Raw genomic sequence first — 19,374 nt, 5'->3', positions numbered from 1 at the left:
AGGAAAGGAATTTGGACCTAACATTGCAGATCTGGCCTTGAAAGATGGAGGGGCTCTTATTGTTACCCTGACAGTGTCAGACTTCACTGTCTACCTGCTTTAAGCCAACCACAGGAGGACACTCCTGTAACCTGCCTGTTTAAAAAGTCAGGAACTGAGCCATGCTCTAATTCCAACAGGTTCCTTTTAATCAGCCTGCCAGTGAGAAACTAAATGATGCAAAATACACAAACTGGCATTTAGATCCTTATAAGGTGGAAGCGTTCTGGTAATCCCTCTCTGAGTGCTGCTCACACTGCTGTTGTGTTTGTAAAACATATTTGTTAAATGGAGGTCAGTAAACCATCGGAGGGGCAGGTTGAAACAGCTTTAAAGTTTTAAAACCTTTAATTAAAACTGGTTCACCGGCATGAAACCACCACAATCATAAAGAGGTTTAAACTAGTCTGGGATCCTCCCTTCATGCACTGCCTAATAAAGTCCTTTGAATAATCTTAATCAACCCCTAAAGGGGAACGCCACTAAACTCTCAGCCCGACAGGTGATCTTTTATAGCTCTGTTATGCTGTTAATAATTTAAGCTAATACAAATACTCATCAGCCACGTTATTAGGTACACCTTGCTAGTACCGTGTTGGACCCCCTTTTACCTTTAAGAACTGCCTTCATTCTTCATGGCATAGCTTCAACAAGGTGTTTCAAACATTCCTCAGAGATTTTGGTCCTTAGTGACACGATAGCGTCATACAGTTGCTGCAGATTTGTCGGCTGCACATCCATGATGCCAATCTCCCTTTCCACCACATCCCAAAATGTGCTCTATTGGATGAAATCTGGTGACTGTGGAGGCCTTTGGAGTACAGTGACCTCATTGTCATGTTCAGGAAACCAATGATGAGATGATTGGAGCTTTGTGACATGGTGCATTATCCTGCTGAAAGGAGCCATCAGAAGATGGGTACACTGTAGTCATAAAGGGATGGACATGGTCAGCAACAATACTCGGGTAGGCCGTAGTATTTCAACAATGCTCAATTTGTATTAAGGGGCCCAAAGTGTGCCAAGAAAATATCCCCCCCCACCATTACACCACCACCAGCTTGAGCCATTGATACAAGGGAGGACGGATACATGCTTTCATCTTGTGTACACCAAATTCTGACCCTACCATCTGAATGTCGCAGCTGAAATGAACACTCATCAGACCAGGCAACATTTTTCCAATCTTCTATTGTCCAATTTTGGTGATCCTGTGTGAATTTTAGCCTCAGTTTCCTAATCTTAGCTGACAGGAGTGGCACCCGGTGTGGTCTGCTGCTGTAGCCCACCTGCTTCAAGGTTCGATGTGTTGTGTTGTGCTTTCAGAGATGGTATTCTGCATACCTTGGTTGTAACAAGTGGTTATTTGAGTTACTGCTGCCTTTCTATCATCTCAAACCAGTCTCCCCATTCTCCTCTGACATCAAGGCATTATGCTAAACACAACTGCCGGTCATTGGATATTTTCTTTGTCGGACCATTCTCTGTATGCCCAAGAGATGGTTGTGTGTGAAAATCCCAGGAGATTAGCAGTTTTTGAAATACTCAGACCAGCCCGTCTGGCACCAACAACCATGCCACATTCAAAGTCGCCTAATTCCCTTTTCTTCCCCATTCTGACGCTCAGTTTGAACTTCAGCAAGTCATCTTCACCACGTCTAATGTCTAAATGCATTGAGTTTCTAACACGTGATTGGCTGATTAGCAATTTGTGTTATCAAGCAATTGAACTGGTGTTTCTAATAAAGTGGCCGATGGAATATATATACATGGGGAACACGCTGTAAAGTGAAACTAAAATTTAAATTAAAAAAAAATTGCAGGCAGGCTTGTTGCAGAATAAACTTGCAGTGTCTCTTCTGCGAAAAAATCCCCAGTCTGGGAGGGCAGCAAGGCTTGTGGCTACATCCCCGTGACGTGGAGATGTTCTCGATCCCCTTACTGGGGCACTATATTTTTGCACAGGTGGTGTATTTTTGTTGGAAAAAATAAACTTGCCAGCCTACTTGCAGTCTTTTTTTTTTTTGTTTTTAAATGTACCCTTGTATGCACGTGTCAGTGTGACTGAACTGCTGCACATGCGCTCCTGTGTGAGTCATGTCATCCCGCACCAGCCAAGCAAGGCGACCTCAGACCAGCACCCAGAACAAGCTGGGAAGAAGATGACGAACAGCAATGAAGATGAAGGAAGTATTGCAGACTTTACCTCCACTTTAATGAAACCAGTTGGTATTCATATACCCAGGTTGTCACTTGTGTCAAGTAGTCAGTATTTACTTAAAGTTAAACTTTAGGCAAGAAATGAAAATGGGCGGGCAGGCAGGTTTTTTTAATGCAGAAGAAACATGCTTTATCTCTTCTGCATTAAAGCTACTTAACCTACCTGTCAGCCTTTGTACAGTAAGCTGCGCAAGCACAGCTCACTGCACAGATTCGGCAATGCCAAATCTGACAGAACTCCCATGCATGCATGGATGTGGCGTTATCTCGGGCCAACGATCGAGACCCTGAAGCCAATTGCCTGAAGATGCAAGCGGGAATTTCCAGGGATGCTCTTTTTGCTGGATTCAAAATGGAGTATAGTTCCACTTGGGGCCCTTTTCTTCAGCAGTAAAATCTTCCTTTTTCTTCTTGGGTTAATTTAAAGGGGAAGTAGGGTCAATGCTTTTTTTTTTTTTTTTTTTTTTTTTTTTTTGTACCTACTTCTGGAGATCACAGGAGTGAACTTCATTTTACTCTCTTTTGACCCATATTCACGTCACTCAGCCAGTCCAGGCTTTGGAGAGGTCCCGACTTTAATGTTGAGATCCACCCGGATGCCTGGACCAGCAGCTGGCTCAGCCTCCTGCCCCCTCCAAAGCCTGGCGCTCTGGTAAGAGTTGGAGGGGCAGAGCAGTCAGTTACCAGCTCTCTGAAGATCGACAAACAAGTGATCAGCGGTCTTTGATTGCTCAGTTCTCAGTGTAGAGATGGCAGGGGACAGACGCAGCATAGGATCAATGCTGCATCCACCTAGGTGATGTGTTTTTAAATATATATATATAATATTCTAACCGCATACTTCTTTTAACTGTGTTCATTATTTTACCACTGGATATTTTTCTCAGTGTTTTTAAATTTAATTTTTCATGAGTTTCTATTTTATCCCATACATTTTTTTTTTTTTTTTTATCACCCCCTGGAACAGCTCCCTTTTCTGCTCTCCCCAATAGACACCTTTATAAAATGGTTTGCCTTCTATAACTATGCTCCTTCATTTGTGTGTCACACACTTCCCCTCCCAGACACTGCAGATCACAGTGGGAGGGATTCAGCAACAGAGGCCGTGCTTCCAGTCCAGAAAGCAGCGGGCAGTACTAGTGTGGCCTGGTGCTGATTGACAAGTTACAGTTTGCAACAGCAGAGTGATGACGCTGCTTTGAATTCAGCAGCAGTGCTGTACCATAGTTTACCCCATCATAAGAATCTACATGAGATGAACTTTGGCAGGATCTATGGATATTTGTGGGAAAATTGCAGGGCAACAATATGGAAACTACTAATGCAGATGTGATTACGGTTAGATGCTGCAGCACATATTTTTAAGTGGGACGCCGTAGTTCTTAAAAAGTGGAACCACCTCTAATTTCTGTAAAACTGCTAATAGGCAGCTTTTTATAGCAGACGAGGCATGTTATGTCTCTTCTGCAATAATACAAACTTGCCTGCTGTTGTATCACGGTCACATGATAGTTTACGTTTTTTGGGGTTGTATTCGATATGCGTAAAGATCATGTAAGTATAACCTTTATTAAATGTAATGACATATACAGATAAAGAAAATATAACTAGAATGCTTAACTAAAGATGAAGTTTCGCCACGGAGTCCCATCCGCATGGGCAGCGTGGCCGTTGACCAGGTTCAGACACATGCCTCATGGCAGTTCTGAGTGACACTAAATGTTCCAAGTGATAACTGTAGTATTTAGACTTGTGTGTAAGGAATAGACCACCCCCGAGCCAACTCCCTTTGTAAGCAACAATATGACCCCCTCAAGGACTTGGTCAGTTTACAATGACACATTCCTTTGGTATGAGTAAGCAGACTTTGTATTTCTATGGCCCCTTAACCAAGATTTGGAGGCTTAGAATTCATTAGTGAGCCAACAATAAGGAAATATACAATTTCTCCATCACCTGCCCACTCAGTTTTCCACCAAATATACACTGAGCTTGTGCATGCACAGCTCAGCATGCATTTCTAGCACACTTTGGGTGTGCCCGAATGACTGACTCCTGTGTGGATGCTCTGGATGGAGTCTAGGGTTGCACCGATACTAGTATCGGTGCCAATACCAAGATTTACACGAGTACTCGTGCAAATGCACCGATGCTTGGCCCGATACTTGGTCGGAGGCCAGTACACTCAGCGTCCTCAGTGTAACGGGGGGGCCGGGCAGCATCACAGATGATCAGTGTGGCGGTAGGGGCAGTTACAAGGATCGATCTCCCTGTATAGCTTTTCTGACAGCCGCTTCTCCTCCCCTCCCTCCCGTGGCTGTCGGGGAGATAGGTACTTGTAACTGCCCCCACTGCTGCACCGATCATCCCCGCTTGTTCCCTGTGTCCTTCTCCGCGACCCCCCCCCCCCAATCCTGCATCTGTCAGAATGATGGAGAGTGGAGGAAGGAGCCGATAAATCTGTCATTTACCTGCTCCTTCCTTTTCTGAATGAATAGCCAGCGATCACTAACTCTGTCCATTCATAACTGAGGATCGTAAACTGTGTCCATTCATCTTCAGCGCAGCTGAGGCTGCTGAGAGAGGGATTGGGGAATCTATCCTCAGTCCCTTTTCCCTGTCTCAAAGAGGAGAGATGTGGTGGGATAACTCACCAAAGCCCACCTCCCAACAGGGTTGATAAAAAAAATAAATAAATAAAGATAAAAAAAATAAAGTTAAAAAAAAAAAAAGAAAAATTTTAATTTAAAAAAAAATAAATTCACACAGTTCCACATCATCAGTGCTGCATGTTGGTGCCACTGTCACATGACCTTAAAAAAAAGGGGGTCCACTGTAATATGACATGTATCCTGGTAAATTCAACTGATTTTTGCGGTAAAGTCTTTTAAGTGTTTTTTTTTTTTTTTTTTTTTTTTCTCATTGTAATGAAAAGATTACATGCAATTTGCTTTAAGGACCCTTTTGTGTGTTAACTACATACAACATCCAAGAAAATATCAAGTATTTTCTGTACTTTATTTTTTATTTTAGAAAAACAATCCGGTGATTTTGGTTGTGGGAAATAATGGAAAGCTCCTGTATGACCATCAGAAGTAAGTTTGTCTGGGTGTTTTTTTTTTTTCCTTTCCACTTGTTGCTGTTTTTATTAATTTTTTTTGCTTGAAAAAGTGATTCTTGTCTAGCAAATTTTTGGGACCCCTTCATATGGGGCAGTTCATTCTGTGCCTCCTGAATGGCCGTCTTTCACCGGCACTAGGGTGCAACTCGCCCGGTGTGCACTCAGGGAACCGCACCCATGTGCCATATAGAGAAACAGCGAACCGAGGATGTGTGTGTGAGCTGCTCAGGCTGCATGGGCATGAAGTTGTGTGAGTGCTGGCCGGGAAGGGAGCTCGTCTATGCTCCAGGCATAAGTTCAAGAAGGTAACTAGGTGTCCCGGGAGCCAAACATCAAGTCAAAACCCGCTGTATGGTGGTAAATGGCAGTCTCAGCCTGGACCCCCCACCAGGCAATGTTCGCAATGCATTTTGCTCCGCTCCGGAGCTTACTGATGGGGAACTTTGAGTAAACAGCAGGGGCAGAGTGAAACTAGATGTCCCAGGACACCTAGTTACCTTCAACTATAGAGAAACAGCATGCCATGTACATGCAGCCTAGTGTCCCAATGGAGGAAAATGGGACGAAGGAACAGGGATGCACACAGCACCTGTAAATCTGTGTGCCGGTAAAAGTCAGTCTTGCAACGTGGAACAGAGTTAATCTCCCCATGTGAATAGTGCCCAAAGAGCAGACGGGGAACAGCAGCTAAATGGGAAACTTGAACACACAAATACATTTTACCTGCCAAAGATCAGCAAGAAAGATTTACTTTTTTTTTTTTTTTTTTCTAATGTTTTTTGATAATTTTGTGGTCCATTAAGGCGATATCTAAACCCATGAACAGAAATGTAATATATTGCAGCTTACTGGTCTACCTGTCCTAGGCTCTCTCCTGATTTGGACTACAAATACCTCACTCTCTCTACCTACATGACATTGGGGAAGGTGTTCTTTAGTTTACAAAAAAGACCTGGGAAGGTTGATGACATTGAGATTTCAGTTCAGTGCACAGGGGTTTTCAAGGGCACTGGTTTTCTGGCAGGATCAACAGCTATCAATGTGTAGCTGGACTGGAGTGTGAGAGAATGGAACAGCACAAGGAGCCAATCAGTTCATTACCGACTAAAAGCATGCTGATAGGCGGGATGAGCGGAGTTTCAGAACTCATCACTATGCTGCTTCTCGTTTCACTGTCCAATCAGACAGGGGTGAGTCTAGGAGGGCCTGGGCTCAGAAGGTAGTGGGTTGAATGATTCTGGACTCTTCAGATCAAGGACATCTAGTGGCAGAAAAAAAAAAGTACTGTGGGGGAAGTCTCTGGAATAAAAGTGAATATAGCATAGAAGGCCGTTTTTTTTTGTTTTGTTTTTTTTTTTTTGTTTTGTTTTTTTTTTGTTTTGTTTTGTTTTTTTTTTTTTGTTTTGTTTTAATAATTTTAATGGGCTTTTTATTTTTTTTTCCTGTCTTGTTTTTGACTGCAATTCTGCTTTCAGTGTTTCTTAAGGATGCAGATTGCTTGGCTGGCCACCACCAGTATGATGATGTTCACTATGCCTAGGTTCACATATGTGCTTCAGCCCCATGTGGTTTTGTGTGAACAAAAACATGGTCGCAGATGCGTGGAGGTGCCAATAAAAATGAATGGCCCCCTGAACGTATGCTAAAGAGCAGTGCGTTTTGACTGCGGGTTGGGAACGTGCACGATTATGCACGCGTTCCCGACCCACAGTCGAAACGCACTGCTCTTTAGCTTGTGTGCAGGGGACTTTCATTTTTATTGGCACCTCCACGCATCAGCAGAACAACCGTGTTTTTGTTCACGCAAAACCACATGGTGCTGCAGCACCATGCTGTCCGGTGTGGTTCTCCTTTTAACAAAGGGCAGGGCACTTCTTTCTACGCAATTATTGCGGGTGGAGCATCCCATTAACGTGATGTTTTGCTTCGCGGGCAAGGCAAAATTTATACCCCCGGTCGTATTCAGATGGCAGTACTGCCACTGAGCGTGACCTATTCAAGACTGTGCAGGCTTTATTGGGTTAAAACAAGCACTGAGGAGGCAATATATCGTGTCCTCACCGCCTGTCAAACACCTCTGAAAAGCAATCCACCATGGACCCCTTTTCAGAGGGGCAGCAAGGTATGCTGCATGTGGAAACTTACGTTTTTACTTTACTTACATTTCTTACTAACAGAAATGTCAGTAACAGTTCTTGTGTGTATTTGCAGTGACGGAGCTTCTCAAGCACTGGCCTCTTGTCAGAGAGATTTCCGAAACAAACCTTATCCAGTTCGAGCAAAGATCATCTACTATAAGAAGACTTTAACAGTGAGTATCCCCACTCATGGTATACGTGGCTTATGGTATAAAAAAAAAAAAAAAAAACCTTTATCTTTTCCTTGAACACTTTTTTTTTCTTTCCACGCTGTTCATGTAGGTAATGATTAACAATGGCTTTACACCCGACAAGGACGACTATGAGTTCTGTGCCAAAGTGGAGAATATGATCCTGCCCCCGCAAGGTTTCTTTGGGATATCTGCAGCTACTGGAGGCCTGGCAGGTATGGCTACACAAGCCATATTGTAGTTTATTGTTATTAATAATCACCTTTCCTTTTTAAACTGCAACACTTTCATTTTCTGTAAAAGCTCAGTGCAATGTGGCAACCTGGAGGTGTTTTTTATACAGTTGATGTACAGAACGACTCCAAAAATGTCATGTCCCGCTTGGGTGAAGAACTGCACTAAGATACAAGTCAGGTTTTAGGCATCCTCTGCAACAAAAATTTAGTTTTTAGGTGAGATACTGCCTAATGTTTGATCACCTCTAAAGGGATGCAGACGCTGCAAATTATTAGGACACCAGCTGATTAAAGCGAATTAGTCACGCCCATTCAGAATCACTGTGCACGACATTGTCTAACAAAGAGCTATACCTTCAGAGCAGAAACCTGTAGGAATCTGAAACTAAGTTTGTTCTTGCAATGTACGTTGGCAACAAAAGTACTCTTTAATTCAATGAGAAAAAAGGGGGGTTGAATCGCGCTAAAACAGATTGGTGATCATACACATCATCACCAAACCAAATATTTAGAACTAAGTGAAGAGTTCCCCTTTAGTGTATATATAATATACAAAACACATGTCAAATGAATAATCAATCCAAAAATAAATGTTCAAAGTGATAATAAAAAGTCCATGTATAAAAAATAAATCACCCAAGTGGTATAAAAGTATCTTTAAAAAGTTCCAAAAAACATAAATTCTTGCTGTGAGAAAAAAAGCGTGCTTGCTCCACCACCGTGAAATCAGACTGGCCGCTTACCAGAAACTCATGATCCCCCATTAGAGGATCAGAGAAAGCTGTTTGTTAATACTGCTTCGGACCACGACCAATGGATCAGAGACCTTATACCGAGATGGGACATCAAAGACTGCAGGGTCAGGCTAAAGATGTTCACACTGACAGTTACTCAGACATCAGCCCACAGTATTGCAGATATGGTCATAGAAGGAAAAAAGGCTCCATATAGTGTAAAATCATTGACTTTGTTGGATAAGTAAAAGGTTAAAATCACATGTTAGTAGACAATATTAGGCGTGTAGTCTCGAGCGCCGGCCGGAAGCTCACAGACAGCCCGTCCTACTGGAAACAACAGCGGCAATGGGAGGTGACGAGAACACGTCCTCTAGGCATCCTCTGCAACAAAAATTTAGTTTTTAGGTGAGATACTGCCTAATGTTTAATCACCTCTAAAGGGATGCAGACGCTGCAAATTATTAGGACACCAGCTGATTAAAGCGAATTAGTCACGCCCATTCAGAATCACTGTGCACAGGACATTGTCTAACAAAGAGCTATACCTTCAGAGCAGAAACCTGTAGGAATCTGAAACTAAGCTTGTTCTTGCAATGTATGTTGGCAACAAAAGTACTCTTTAATTCAATACCCATGATCTATTCAGTAGAGGGCTCACCAATTTAGGACATCTCCACAATAGGCACAGAAGAGATCCCTGGCAGGAGCTGTGGTTGTTACGTCGGGGAGTGTCCATAGCCCTTATTCCATGCAAGGACTAAGGGCACTTAGATACCAATGAAGGGGATATATCTTTATACACCCTCTGTCCTCTTGGATGCCCTACAGGAGGGAAAAGCATTTCTAAGTGAATCTACATATATAGTGTTGACAAATTCATTGTTTTGATGTTTATATTATTCACCCTGCGTAAAAAAAAAAAAAAAAAAATTCCCTTTTTCTTTTAGATGATCATGATGCCCTGTCTTTTCTAACTTTCCAGTTAACGGAACCTAGCAAAGATGCAGTGAGTATTTTTTTTGACTAACAAAAATATTGGTATGGCATATTTCTTTTTCAAGAAAACTAAATATATGTGAATCATATTTATCTGGAAGTGTGTACTGTTTGTTGGCATGTCCCCTGGTAGAGCATGTGCAGGGTGACTAAAAGAGCAGTTGGGAGATGAGTACAAAGTGTTGTCACCCCATAACAGGTCTTGTCTGCAGGTGGATCTTTATCATCTGATGGTGATTAAAAAGCTTGAAAATGTTTTGAAATTACAGTAACATGTTTATGTCTATATGAAATTTTTGTGTTTGGGTTTTTACATATGCTTTAGTAATAATAAAGGTGCCCATTCAGCCCCTAGTCATAGCAGAAGTAAAAACTGCCTGTACTTTAATGTTGGGACCAGGCAGAGAACTGGCCCTTATGAAGTGGGAACACTTGCCGCCATATCACTCCAGCTGATCCTAAATGGCCTTCCATCTGCATGTTCAGTAGTGAGTAGGACACTGTTGTTTTCTTAAAAAGTTTCCATCTGTGTTGCTGTTGGAGATTTAAGTCCAGAATAACAGTAAAAAAAACCTTCCCAACTCAACCAAAAAAAACCCCACCTTTTGACTAGATGTACCCTTATTGGGGGTATGTGCCTTAGGAACATACCTCTCGTAATTACCTTCAGAAAGGAGGTATGGGTAATGTGTAAGCTAGCCATAAATGGGTTGAATTTTGGCCAGTTCAGTAAGGACCGACCGAGATTTGATCCATCTATGGGCGGGCTGGTTGTACTTCAGTCAATTCATTGATTGCCTTCAGAACAAATAAGCGTGCCGAAATTTTGGCATAAGATTACTGCAAGCAGCTATAGAGCACAGCAATAGATTTTTCTTACGGTTTCTGGTCCATGCACATTCTGTTTTTAGTCCCTATTCTTATATTTAATAGAGTTAGCAGTCATTGTTGAATACTAGAGAACCACCAGTTCCACTAAAACACCAACAGTGTTGTGAGAGTGGTTTCAAACTAACAGCATGGAGTAAAGTGTAATTAACACCTTACCCAGACCGTCCTCCATTCTTTCTGGAGATCATTCCTGGGGCTCTCCTTTTAATAATAATGTACAGAGTAATAATTTAGTGACTTTCAGTGCAGCCAGTCACTGTTTCTGTGTATCTGGATGAACAGAATTCTGCTTGACATGTGGACCGTGCATTTTATATGGGAACCTTGACATGGATGTTGTTGTTTAGCCTCCAGCTGACGGGGATATCACAAAGGCAGAAAAGGACAAGTATCAAGAGGAGTTTGACCACTTCCAACAAGAACTTGATAAGAGGAAAGATGAGTACCAAAAGGACCACCCAGAGCTCCAGGAGCATCCAGGCATGTATTCTCCCACACACTGTAGATTTACCAGCACTATACTATTCCTGAGAACCATTTTCTGCACGTATTCAATGTAAAATGACATGCTGTAGTAGTCTGTTGTGTATTTTGGGCTAGAGCCATGCATTGGTTGACCTTGCTATTGTCCCCATTATACTCTCTCCTGCACTGCAAATGGTTATATATTCCTTTTTTTTTTTTTTTTTATTAGGATACCAGTTTAAAGCATGTTTTACTGACCTTATCCCTTGCCACCGCAGGCTTATCCTTCCATGACACTAGTCCTGAAGGCTTCTTCTATTTGGTGCTCTGGCTTGAGGTTACAGCTGTGACATTATTTACAATGAAGGGTCAACAGTCCTGTACTGTAAGTGAGGATGTTGAGCACCTTCCCACAACTCAGAGCGTCAGTGAAAAAAGAAAGCACAGGTTGCCAATGGAGCAAGGCATAAAAAGTCAAAAGATTAATAATTTAACCTTTGCAGTGTGGGAGGAGACCCAATGTAAGGGTATTTTTTATTTATTTTTTTGTTCAGTTCTTAGAGATCAGCTTCAAAGAGAACCCCTAAAAGTACAGTACCTTGGGTTTTACTGAGATCATTCTTAACCCTGTTGTTAACTGTGTCTTTAGTGGATGATATTTTTGAGTCGGTCAATGAACGAGAGCTCAGGCAGATCTTTGAAGGCCAGAATCGTATTCACCTTGAGATTAAGCAGCTGAACCGACAGCTGGACATGATCCTGGATGAGCAGCGGAGATATGTGAATGCAGTGAGCGAAACCGTGACTAAGACAGGAGGAGGAAATGAGGCACAACAGGTACACTTAGAATTCTGTCCTTTTTAGATACTGAAATCTTGGACTATTCATATACAGATATTGCCATTAAGTCGTCTGACTTTTCACTTATTAAAGTTAACCTGACTTGGCCTAAAAAGTGGCAGCAACCATTCAAAGAGCAGCATTGTGTGGCGCCTGCAAATACCTGACAGTCTCTGACTCAATCCCCGTGGAGCCTCATGGTTCTTGGTTCTAGGGTGTTCTCTAGCCCTTGATTTTTTTTATTTTTATTTTGCCGCTTCCTTTTTTTTATGTCTCCCCCTGTCAAATACCAGAGTCTTAGTGGACAGTAGAGGCTTTGACATTTAACAGGGAATGGGCCTTAGTGTCAGGAAGGGTGCCTCTTAATCTTCTGTTGCACAAGCAAACACAGGGACTGATTCCCATACTGTTCATTTTTTTTTTTTTTTGGCCAGGTCAGGTTCACTTTAACTGAAAAAATTGTGGCCTGTCATTTGTTACTCAATATTTAAAGAGTGCCATATTAATATTTTTATTATTTCCTTTTCTGTTCTCAGGCCTCCCAGCAGGAACTGGATATTCTGCTCAATGGACAGAGGGAGGTATTAAAGCATGTCAGTGACATGAGGTAAGAGACATTACAATAAAATGGTAACCTAAAATGTATATATCTAGCGCGCACCTTTAATTTTACTCTTTTCATTAAAGCACATATATTAAGATGGTTATGCCACTTGTCATTATGAGGTTATCCAGGAGCCACAAGTGTATCCAAATGTGCACAAGCAACAGAACGACTAATAACAGTCTATTCAGTCTAAGGGTATAGCTTTTAAATCCCCAAAGCTGTGCAACTATCGTCAAGTGGTTGTAAATCCTTTTTTTTCCTTTTTTTAAAGCTGCTATACCTGTGCGAGCGCGCACACACACGCTACATCCCGCACTGCTCTGTATCCTGTAAAGGATAGTGTAGGGAGTGAAAAGAGACCTGCAATCGGGAACAGCACTGGATTGCTGACAGGCCCAGCTAAGTGTTGGGGGGGGGGGGGGGGGGGGTCAGTGTTGGTCAGCTTTTTTTTTACCTTTATAGTAGAACAAAACAGGAAGTCAGAGGAGATCCCTGCAAATTAAGGTAATATCTTGGGGACCCCCAAGTCACCAGAGTTAGTGTCCCCATTGGAAGATTTCTCCTCTATTACTTTTCTGGGGACAACCCAAAATTTTATTTTACTTTCAATTTTATTAATGGCAAACAGGACAAATGGGGTGATTCACGCTAACGGGGGCACAGACCGTAATCCAAACTGACAGGTATGCTAATCTATCTCCACTCTATCCAAAACTAAAAAAAACAAGTTTTGCCTTTAGTTATACTGTAATTCAGCAAATGCATCAAGGTAAAAACAACTCTTGGGCTTTATAACCACTTTAAATAAGTAGTAAAACTTAGGGACAAAGATATCAAGCCTACCCATTGTCTCTAATGCCGCGTACACACGGTCGGACTTTTCGTCTACAAAAGTCCGACAGCCTGTCCGACAGACTTCCGACGTACCTTCGGCGGACTTGCGGCAGACTTTCTTACGAACGGACTTGCCTACACACGACCACACAAAAGTCCGACGGATTCGTACGTGATGACGTATACCGGACTAAAATAAGGAAGTTGATAGCCAGTAGCCAATAGCTGCCCTAGCATGGGTTTTTGTCCGTCGGACTAGCACACAGACGAGCGGATTTCGGGGTCCGTCGTACTTACGACGTAAAGATTTGAAGCATGTTTCAAATCTAAAGTCCGTCGGATTTGAGGCTAAAAAAGTCCGTTGAAAGTCCGGAGAAGCCCACACACGATCGGATTACCAGCCAGCTTTAGTCCGTCAGCGTCCGTTGGACTTTTGTAGACGAAAAGTCCGACCGTGTGTACGCGGCATTAGGCTACATTCACACCGGCGATTAGAGCTGGTGTAAATTAATCAGCGATTCCTGATGCAGCTAGGTGTAGCTGCCTGCTCGGTGGATGGCGGCTGCTGCTATTTGCGACTCTGCACAGCTAGCGCAGTGATTGCTGCTGGACGCACTTAGCCACTGAGAATCGCATCAGGAGCTGCTGTTACAATTCACAGCCGCCTTAATCGCCAGTGTGAATGTAGCTATAGGTGAAATGCTGTACTTTCTGTGCTACATCTTTTTTTTGTGTACATTTTATATATAATTACTATATGCTGGTGTACTGTATACAGACCTGTCCATTCCCATTGGGCAGTGCTGTATCTATGTAGGTCATCTGTGCTGTAAAGATTATCATAGTTTTGCTTTCTGCTCTAGCTTTTGCTTTAATATTCTTTGATTCTTTTTTTTTTTTTTCCCAAGTGAGCAAATTAGATTTACCAGTAAAAGTCTCAAGCCCTTGGCCTTATTTAATATTTACTTAAACTCTTCTTAATATCCCTGGCCCAGATTAAAGTCCTGTTTATGGTTATTCTTAGAAAAATGAACAGCCTCTTTCTTCCTTGTTGCTGCTCATATTCAATCTTCCTCTAGAGAATTAAGCATTTTCCTTGTGCAGATTTGTGGATTTTTATTTCCAAATCGTCTCATTGGGAGCTCTGTCTGTGTTGATGCCTTGCTTAAGATTTAATAAAAGCGGTTAATATCTAATATGTTTCTCTGAGGGATTTGTGTTTTATGATTTTAATCCTGGCATGAAGCCTATTGCCAATTTCAGCAAGCAAATCACCTCTAAGCCTTTTGTATTTATTGATTTCATTTACTTTCTAATGAAGGACAATATGCATTGTGTTTAAAGAACTGGGCTTGATTTCTTTTTTTTTTTTTTTTTTTTTTTTTTTGTTAAGGAAGTGACTTTGCTCTGAACTTTTTTTTTTTTTCCCCCAAAAATAATGCAAGGTAGCAGCCTAAATGCAATGCATGCACCCTCAGGTACCCCGAACCAACCATATCCTAGGGTCATCAGTCACACAGGAAAACACTGAACTTGAAGCAACTTAAAATGTTAATATCTAGTTTTGCAGTAAAGGGATAACCAAGCACCTGGAAAGTGTATAAAGTGTAAGTCTAGGAAAAAAAAATCACATCTCATGCAGATTTCCCCATGTAAAAATTCTGAAAGTACAGAAAAATACCTGTTGATCTTGCCAAGAAAAAAATCAGGGAGCTCCTAATTTCCACTGAAATCCTCATGCAATGTTATCTGCCCTGTCTGAGTTTTCAACTTTCATAAAGATAAGGAAGGTGTTCCGTAGTCCAGCAGAGGAGAACAAAGACAGGGTTGGCAACACTTGCTTGGGATTTCAGTGCAGCAAGAGGTAATGTGTTGTCGTCTCCATCAGGAAGTTGGGTACATACTGGATTTAGGCAGATCAACAGATCTTTCCGTGTCCTTTTAAATTGAGAAGACTTGGGGAAATGAACATGTAATGCAGAGGTGTACTGAACTTTTTATTTTAAATGACAGATCACCTAGCTGTCCAATGGTGTGTAGACTGATTTAGGGATGTTCATGTTACCTAAAATGTGTATTGCTGCTTGCCTAGAGTTCAACTTTAACTACTTTCTTACTACCATACAATTTAAATTGGTGCTCTGCTTACTACTTGTGCACATGCCATACATGCGCATAATGCCGTGATTGTGCTGTCATTGGACAACTCAGATCATAGGCAAGATGCACAGAGCCTTGTTTTATATTGGGGATTTATTACATTGATATAACCACTTCCTGCCCGGCCTATAGAAAAATGATGGCCGGCCAGTGGTTCAGTTATCCTGACTGGACGTCTTTCAGGATAACTGGCGGCGTGTGCCCATGGGGGCGCGCAGCATGGCGAGGTGTGTCACTCTGACACACCTCTACACCGATCTCGGTAAAGAGCCTCTGACAAAGGATCTTTACCACGTGATCAGCCATGTCCAATCACGGCTGATCAGTGTAAACAGGAAAAGCCGTGTATTGGCTTTTCCTCACTCGCGTCAGACAGAGGAGAGCCGATCGCTGCTCTCCTGACTGAGGGGGTCTGCATTGATTATCAGCGCAGCCCCCCTGTGGATGCCCACACTGGACCACCAGGGATGGCACACAATGGATGGTTGACCAGGTATGCCACCCATGGCCACCAGGGATGACCGTGCCCAAAATATGGCAATCAGTACCCACAAATAGTGCCAGTCAGTGCCCATTACCAATGCCTGCCAGATGTTTCCCTATCAGTGCCATCTATCAGTGTCCATCGGTGCCGCCTATGTGTGCCTGTCGGTACCGGAGAAAACTTATTTACCGAATTTTATAACAGAAACAAAGAAAACCTTCTTTTTTTTTTTTTTTTTTTTCTAAATTTTCAGTCTTTATTTGTTGTGCAAAAAAATTAAAATCCCAGCAGTGATCAAATACCACCAAAAGAAAGCTCTATTTGTGGGAACAAAATTATAAAAAATTTGTTTGGGCACAGTGTTGCATGACCTCACAATTGTCATTCAAAGCGCGACAGCGCTCAAAGCTGAATATTGGCTTGGGCAGGAAGGGGGTGTAAGTGCCCAGTATTGAAGTGGTTAATTTTAGTCAGTTTGTATCAAATTGTGCATTTATATGTGGAATTGGTTGCTGTATCGTTCATGTTGCAAATTCATTGGATTGTTTTATTTTGGTCAGTTTTGATCACATGCATTATGCATCTGTATGTGGAATTGCGTGAGCATTGTTTGGATAAGTATCGGACCTGATTTCTGGAACGAGAAGGAAAAAGATAATTTTCCTGCAACATATAGCAACAAAGCATATAAAGGACTATTAAACGAAGGTTGCAATTTTTATTTGAGTTGGGGCAGTGGGAGAGTCATCTATGGTGGTCATTAAAGTGATCTGATATCTGTTTTAGAAGGTTAACTTCAGGACAGACCCAGATTGTCAGGCTATGTAGAGAATGATTAAATAGATTACAGGATGGTGTTGGGTAGTGGATAAATAAGACTCTGCAAGCAGCATTCATTGGGGTTGGATAAGGTCCCAGGACAAGTTTCTTGATTTTATTCTTTTATAATTGTATGATTCTGTTATAATTGTATTAGACCATTGTTTAACAAATTTGTTCTCGGATTGACAACCTCCTTTTTTTTTTTTTTTTTTTTTTTTTTTTTAATTCTATTGTATAAATGTATTTTTTTTTTTTTTTAAATGACTATTAGAATAGGCTTGTAACTTGAGCCCTACGTCCCCAACCTAAAACAAGCCCTTTCCTGCTTTTCATGCTTGTTCTAGGCCAGCGTTTTGTTTTTTGCCCCTTAGTTGGCAGAAAGACAACCTTAGAGGGGAATTAATAGCAAAAAATTATACATTTTTCTACTTTTGGACTAGAGTTGGGATAGGTTAAAATCACTATCGGGTTATGTATATGTGGGTTCATCAGTACAAATAAAAAGGGGTGAATCTCTCCAATGGGGACACAAACATATAAAAGTTGACAAACGTTTATCCTCTAGTCTATCGTATGCAAAAAACAAAAAAAAAAAACACACTAATGATTTCAAGGTGGTCCCTTGGGGCCCAATATGGAGAACCACACTAGACAAATGCGAGAATAAAAAATGTAGATAAATATAAACTAGTAAAACAGAATCCATCCAATTTTTTTTTTTTTTTTTTTTTTAATAATCTTTTGAATGTAGTGCTTTATGCATTGTATATGCAATTTTCATCTAGCTGGGCTGAGACTTTCCTCCTCTTCCCCTGACAACAAGAAGGTCACATACATGCTGTAGCTGTGTTTTTGTTTTCATCTCTGCACATGAAAAACATGAAGCATCTGCAATTGTGATTTCTTCAACATTTTATCACGCAGAATAAGCTTCTAAGAACTAAATTCCGTTACTGGGGTTAGTTTTTTTTTTCCTTTGTGTCTTTTTTGCCAGAAGTAGAAAAGGGATTAAAATCCCCATGATGATAAATATTGCAGTTACAGACCTTAATCTCCTTTGCAACGGAAAAAAAGTAACATAACAGCACAGCTGAGCGATACGAGCATATTGATTAAGCAGCATGTCTATGTGTGCTTATCCGATCACGTTACAGATCTGTGTAAACGGCCTGCTACCTAAACACTGTCTGGCCTTTAATTTGATTTTTGTGGCGTTGGAAGAAGGGAGGAAAACCCTTGAGCTTGAAATATTCCAGCACCAGCCGAGCACATATGGGAAATGAGTTTCTCTTATGTTGAATGTAATCTTGGACGTTAGCTCTAAATCTTTTCTTATCCTTAAGCCTCTTCATTTCTTGCACAACTGCATTAATTTCTTTTGGAAAGCTTTGCATTTCTCGATCGTACACAATTCTTACTGTACGAAGAAAAACTAGTTATCATGTGGAGCACCAGAGGAGGTGAAATTTGTGGTATTTACTTCTATTTTTTGTTTTTTTTACTTGAATTGAATATTTAAAGTGAACCTGTACTGAGAAAATAGGTTAGCCGGCACTGCTGACGTTCTACCTAAAATGTTAGTTGCTTGGTTGTCTTTGGTTGCTTCTCTTGGAGTCCTTGAACTGAAAGAAAACAACAAATGCTGCTATTGTTTTTTTGTCCAGTTCTTATGTTTTTGTGCATAGTTGAGTTTATTGCCTTGTTTCCATGTCCTATGCATGAAAATATAGGAACTGGGGTGCAGAAAAATGGCAGCAGGTGCTTTGTACTAGGGATCGACCAAAATTGGTATCTTGGTGGCACCGAAAAAACTATATTTTGGCCACCTCTCAGGCCAATAGCCACTATTGTCTGCCGATATTCTGTACATTTAAAAAAAAATTCAAAATTTACACTTTTTTTATTTTTTTTTAATCACTGTTATGAATGTAAACATCCCTTGTAACAGTAATAGGCAGTGACAGGTACTCTATATGGAGAGAGCGGGGGTCTATAACACCCCAAACCCCTCCACTGCACTTGAAAGTATTCAAAACGTCAAGTCCGGCATTTTTGAATACTTTATATTTTTTTAAAACTGGCGCCTTTTGAGATGCCAGTAATCCGGGAAGTGATGTTATGACATTGCTACTGGGTTACTAGATCCGAACAAAGTATCGGCTTTGTTTGGGTCTTCGGCCAGCCAGCGGACGTGCCGGCTGGTTGCACGGGCCTCCCGGTGTGACGGGAGAGCCTGGGCGAGCGGCCGAAGGCGTTGCTTGTAATAACAGCAGAGCTGCTGAGCCGCATTGATTGGTATTACAATAAAGCCGACTGCTCTAAAGAACCGGTACAGCAGTGATGCATGCAGCTGCATGCATCATCCCCGCGGTAAAACTCCTTGACGCAATATCGCGTACGTTTGTGCCCAATGCTTCAAAAAAATGTGAATATCGGCCTCACTGATAATCGGTCATTCCCTACTCTGTACTGATGAGTCAAAATGTGAAATATTTGGCTGTCGGAGGAGGCAGTTTGTTCACAAAGAACTGGAGAGTGGTACTATAATGATATATATAATGTATAATAAATGAGTGTCTGCAGCAGTGTTCAT

The 19,374-nt window shown here is 41.5% G+C and overlaps 1 protein-coding gene across 1 annotated transcript in view; it reads left to right on the top strand.

Moving 5' to 3' along the window:
* The window catches only part of LMAN1 (lectin, mannose binding 1), a 60,721-nt gene that overhangs the window by 25,999 nt on the left and 15,348 nt on the right, over window positions 1-19,374 (top strand). The window contains exons 4-10 of the mRNA XM_073620634.1: window positions 5,293-5,354; window positions 7,592-7,691; window positions 7,801-7,924; window positions 9,630-9,688; window positions 10,917-11,049; window positions 11,684-11,871; window positions 12,411-12,481. Coding sequence (XP_073476735.1) covers window positions 5,293-5,354; window positions 7,592-7,691; window positions 7,801-7,924; window positions 9,630-9,688; window positions 10,917-11,049; window positions 11,684-11,871; window positions 12,411-12,481 — 737 coding nt within the window. The remainder of the gene's footprint in view (window positions 1-5,292; window positions 5,355-7,591; window positions 7,692-7,800; window positions 7,925-9,629; window positions 9,689-10,916; window positions 11,050-11,683; window positions 11,872-12,410; window positions 12,482-19,374) is intronic.

This window comes from Aquarana catesbeiana, linkage group LG01 (genome assembly GCF_042186555.1).
Source record: "Aquarana catesbeiana isolate 2022-GZ linkage group LG01, ASM4218655v1, whole genome shotgun sequence".
In the NCBI taxonomy this organism is placed as follows: Eukaryota; Metazoa; Chordata; class Amphibia; order Anura; family Ranidae; genus Aquarana; species Aquarana catesbeiana.
The sequence above is the reverse complement of the archived record's forward strand: the minus strand, read 5'-3'. Positions and strand labels throughout refer to the sequence as shown.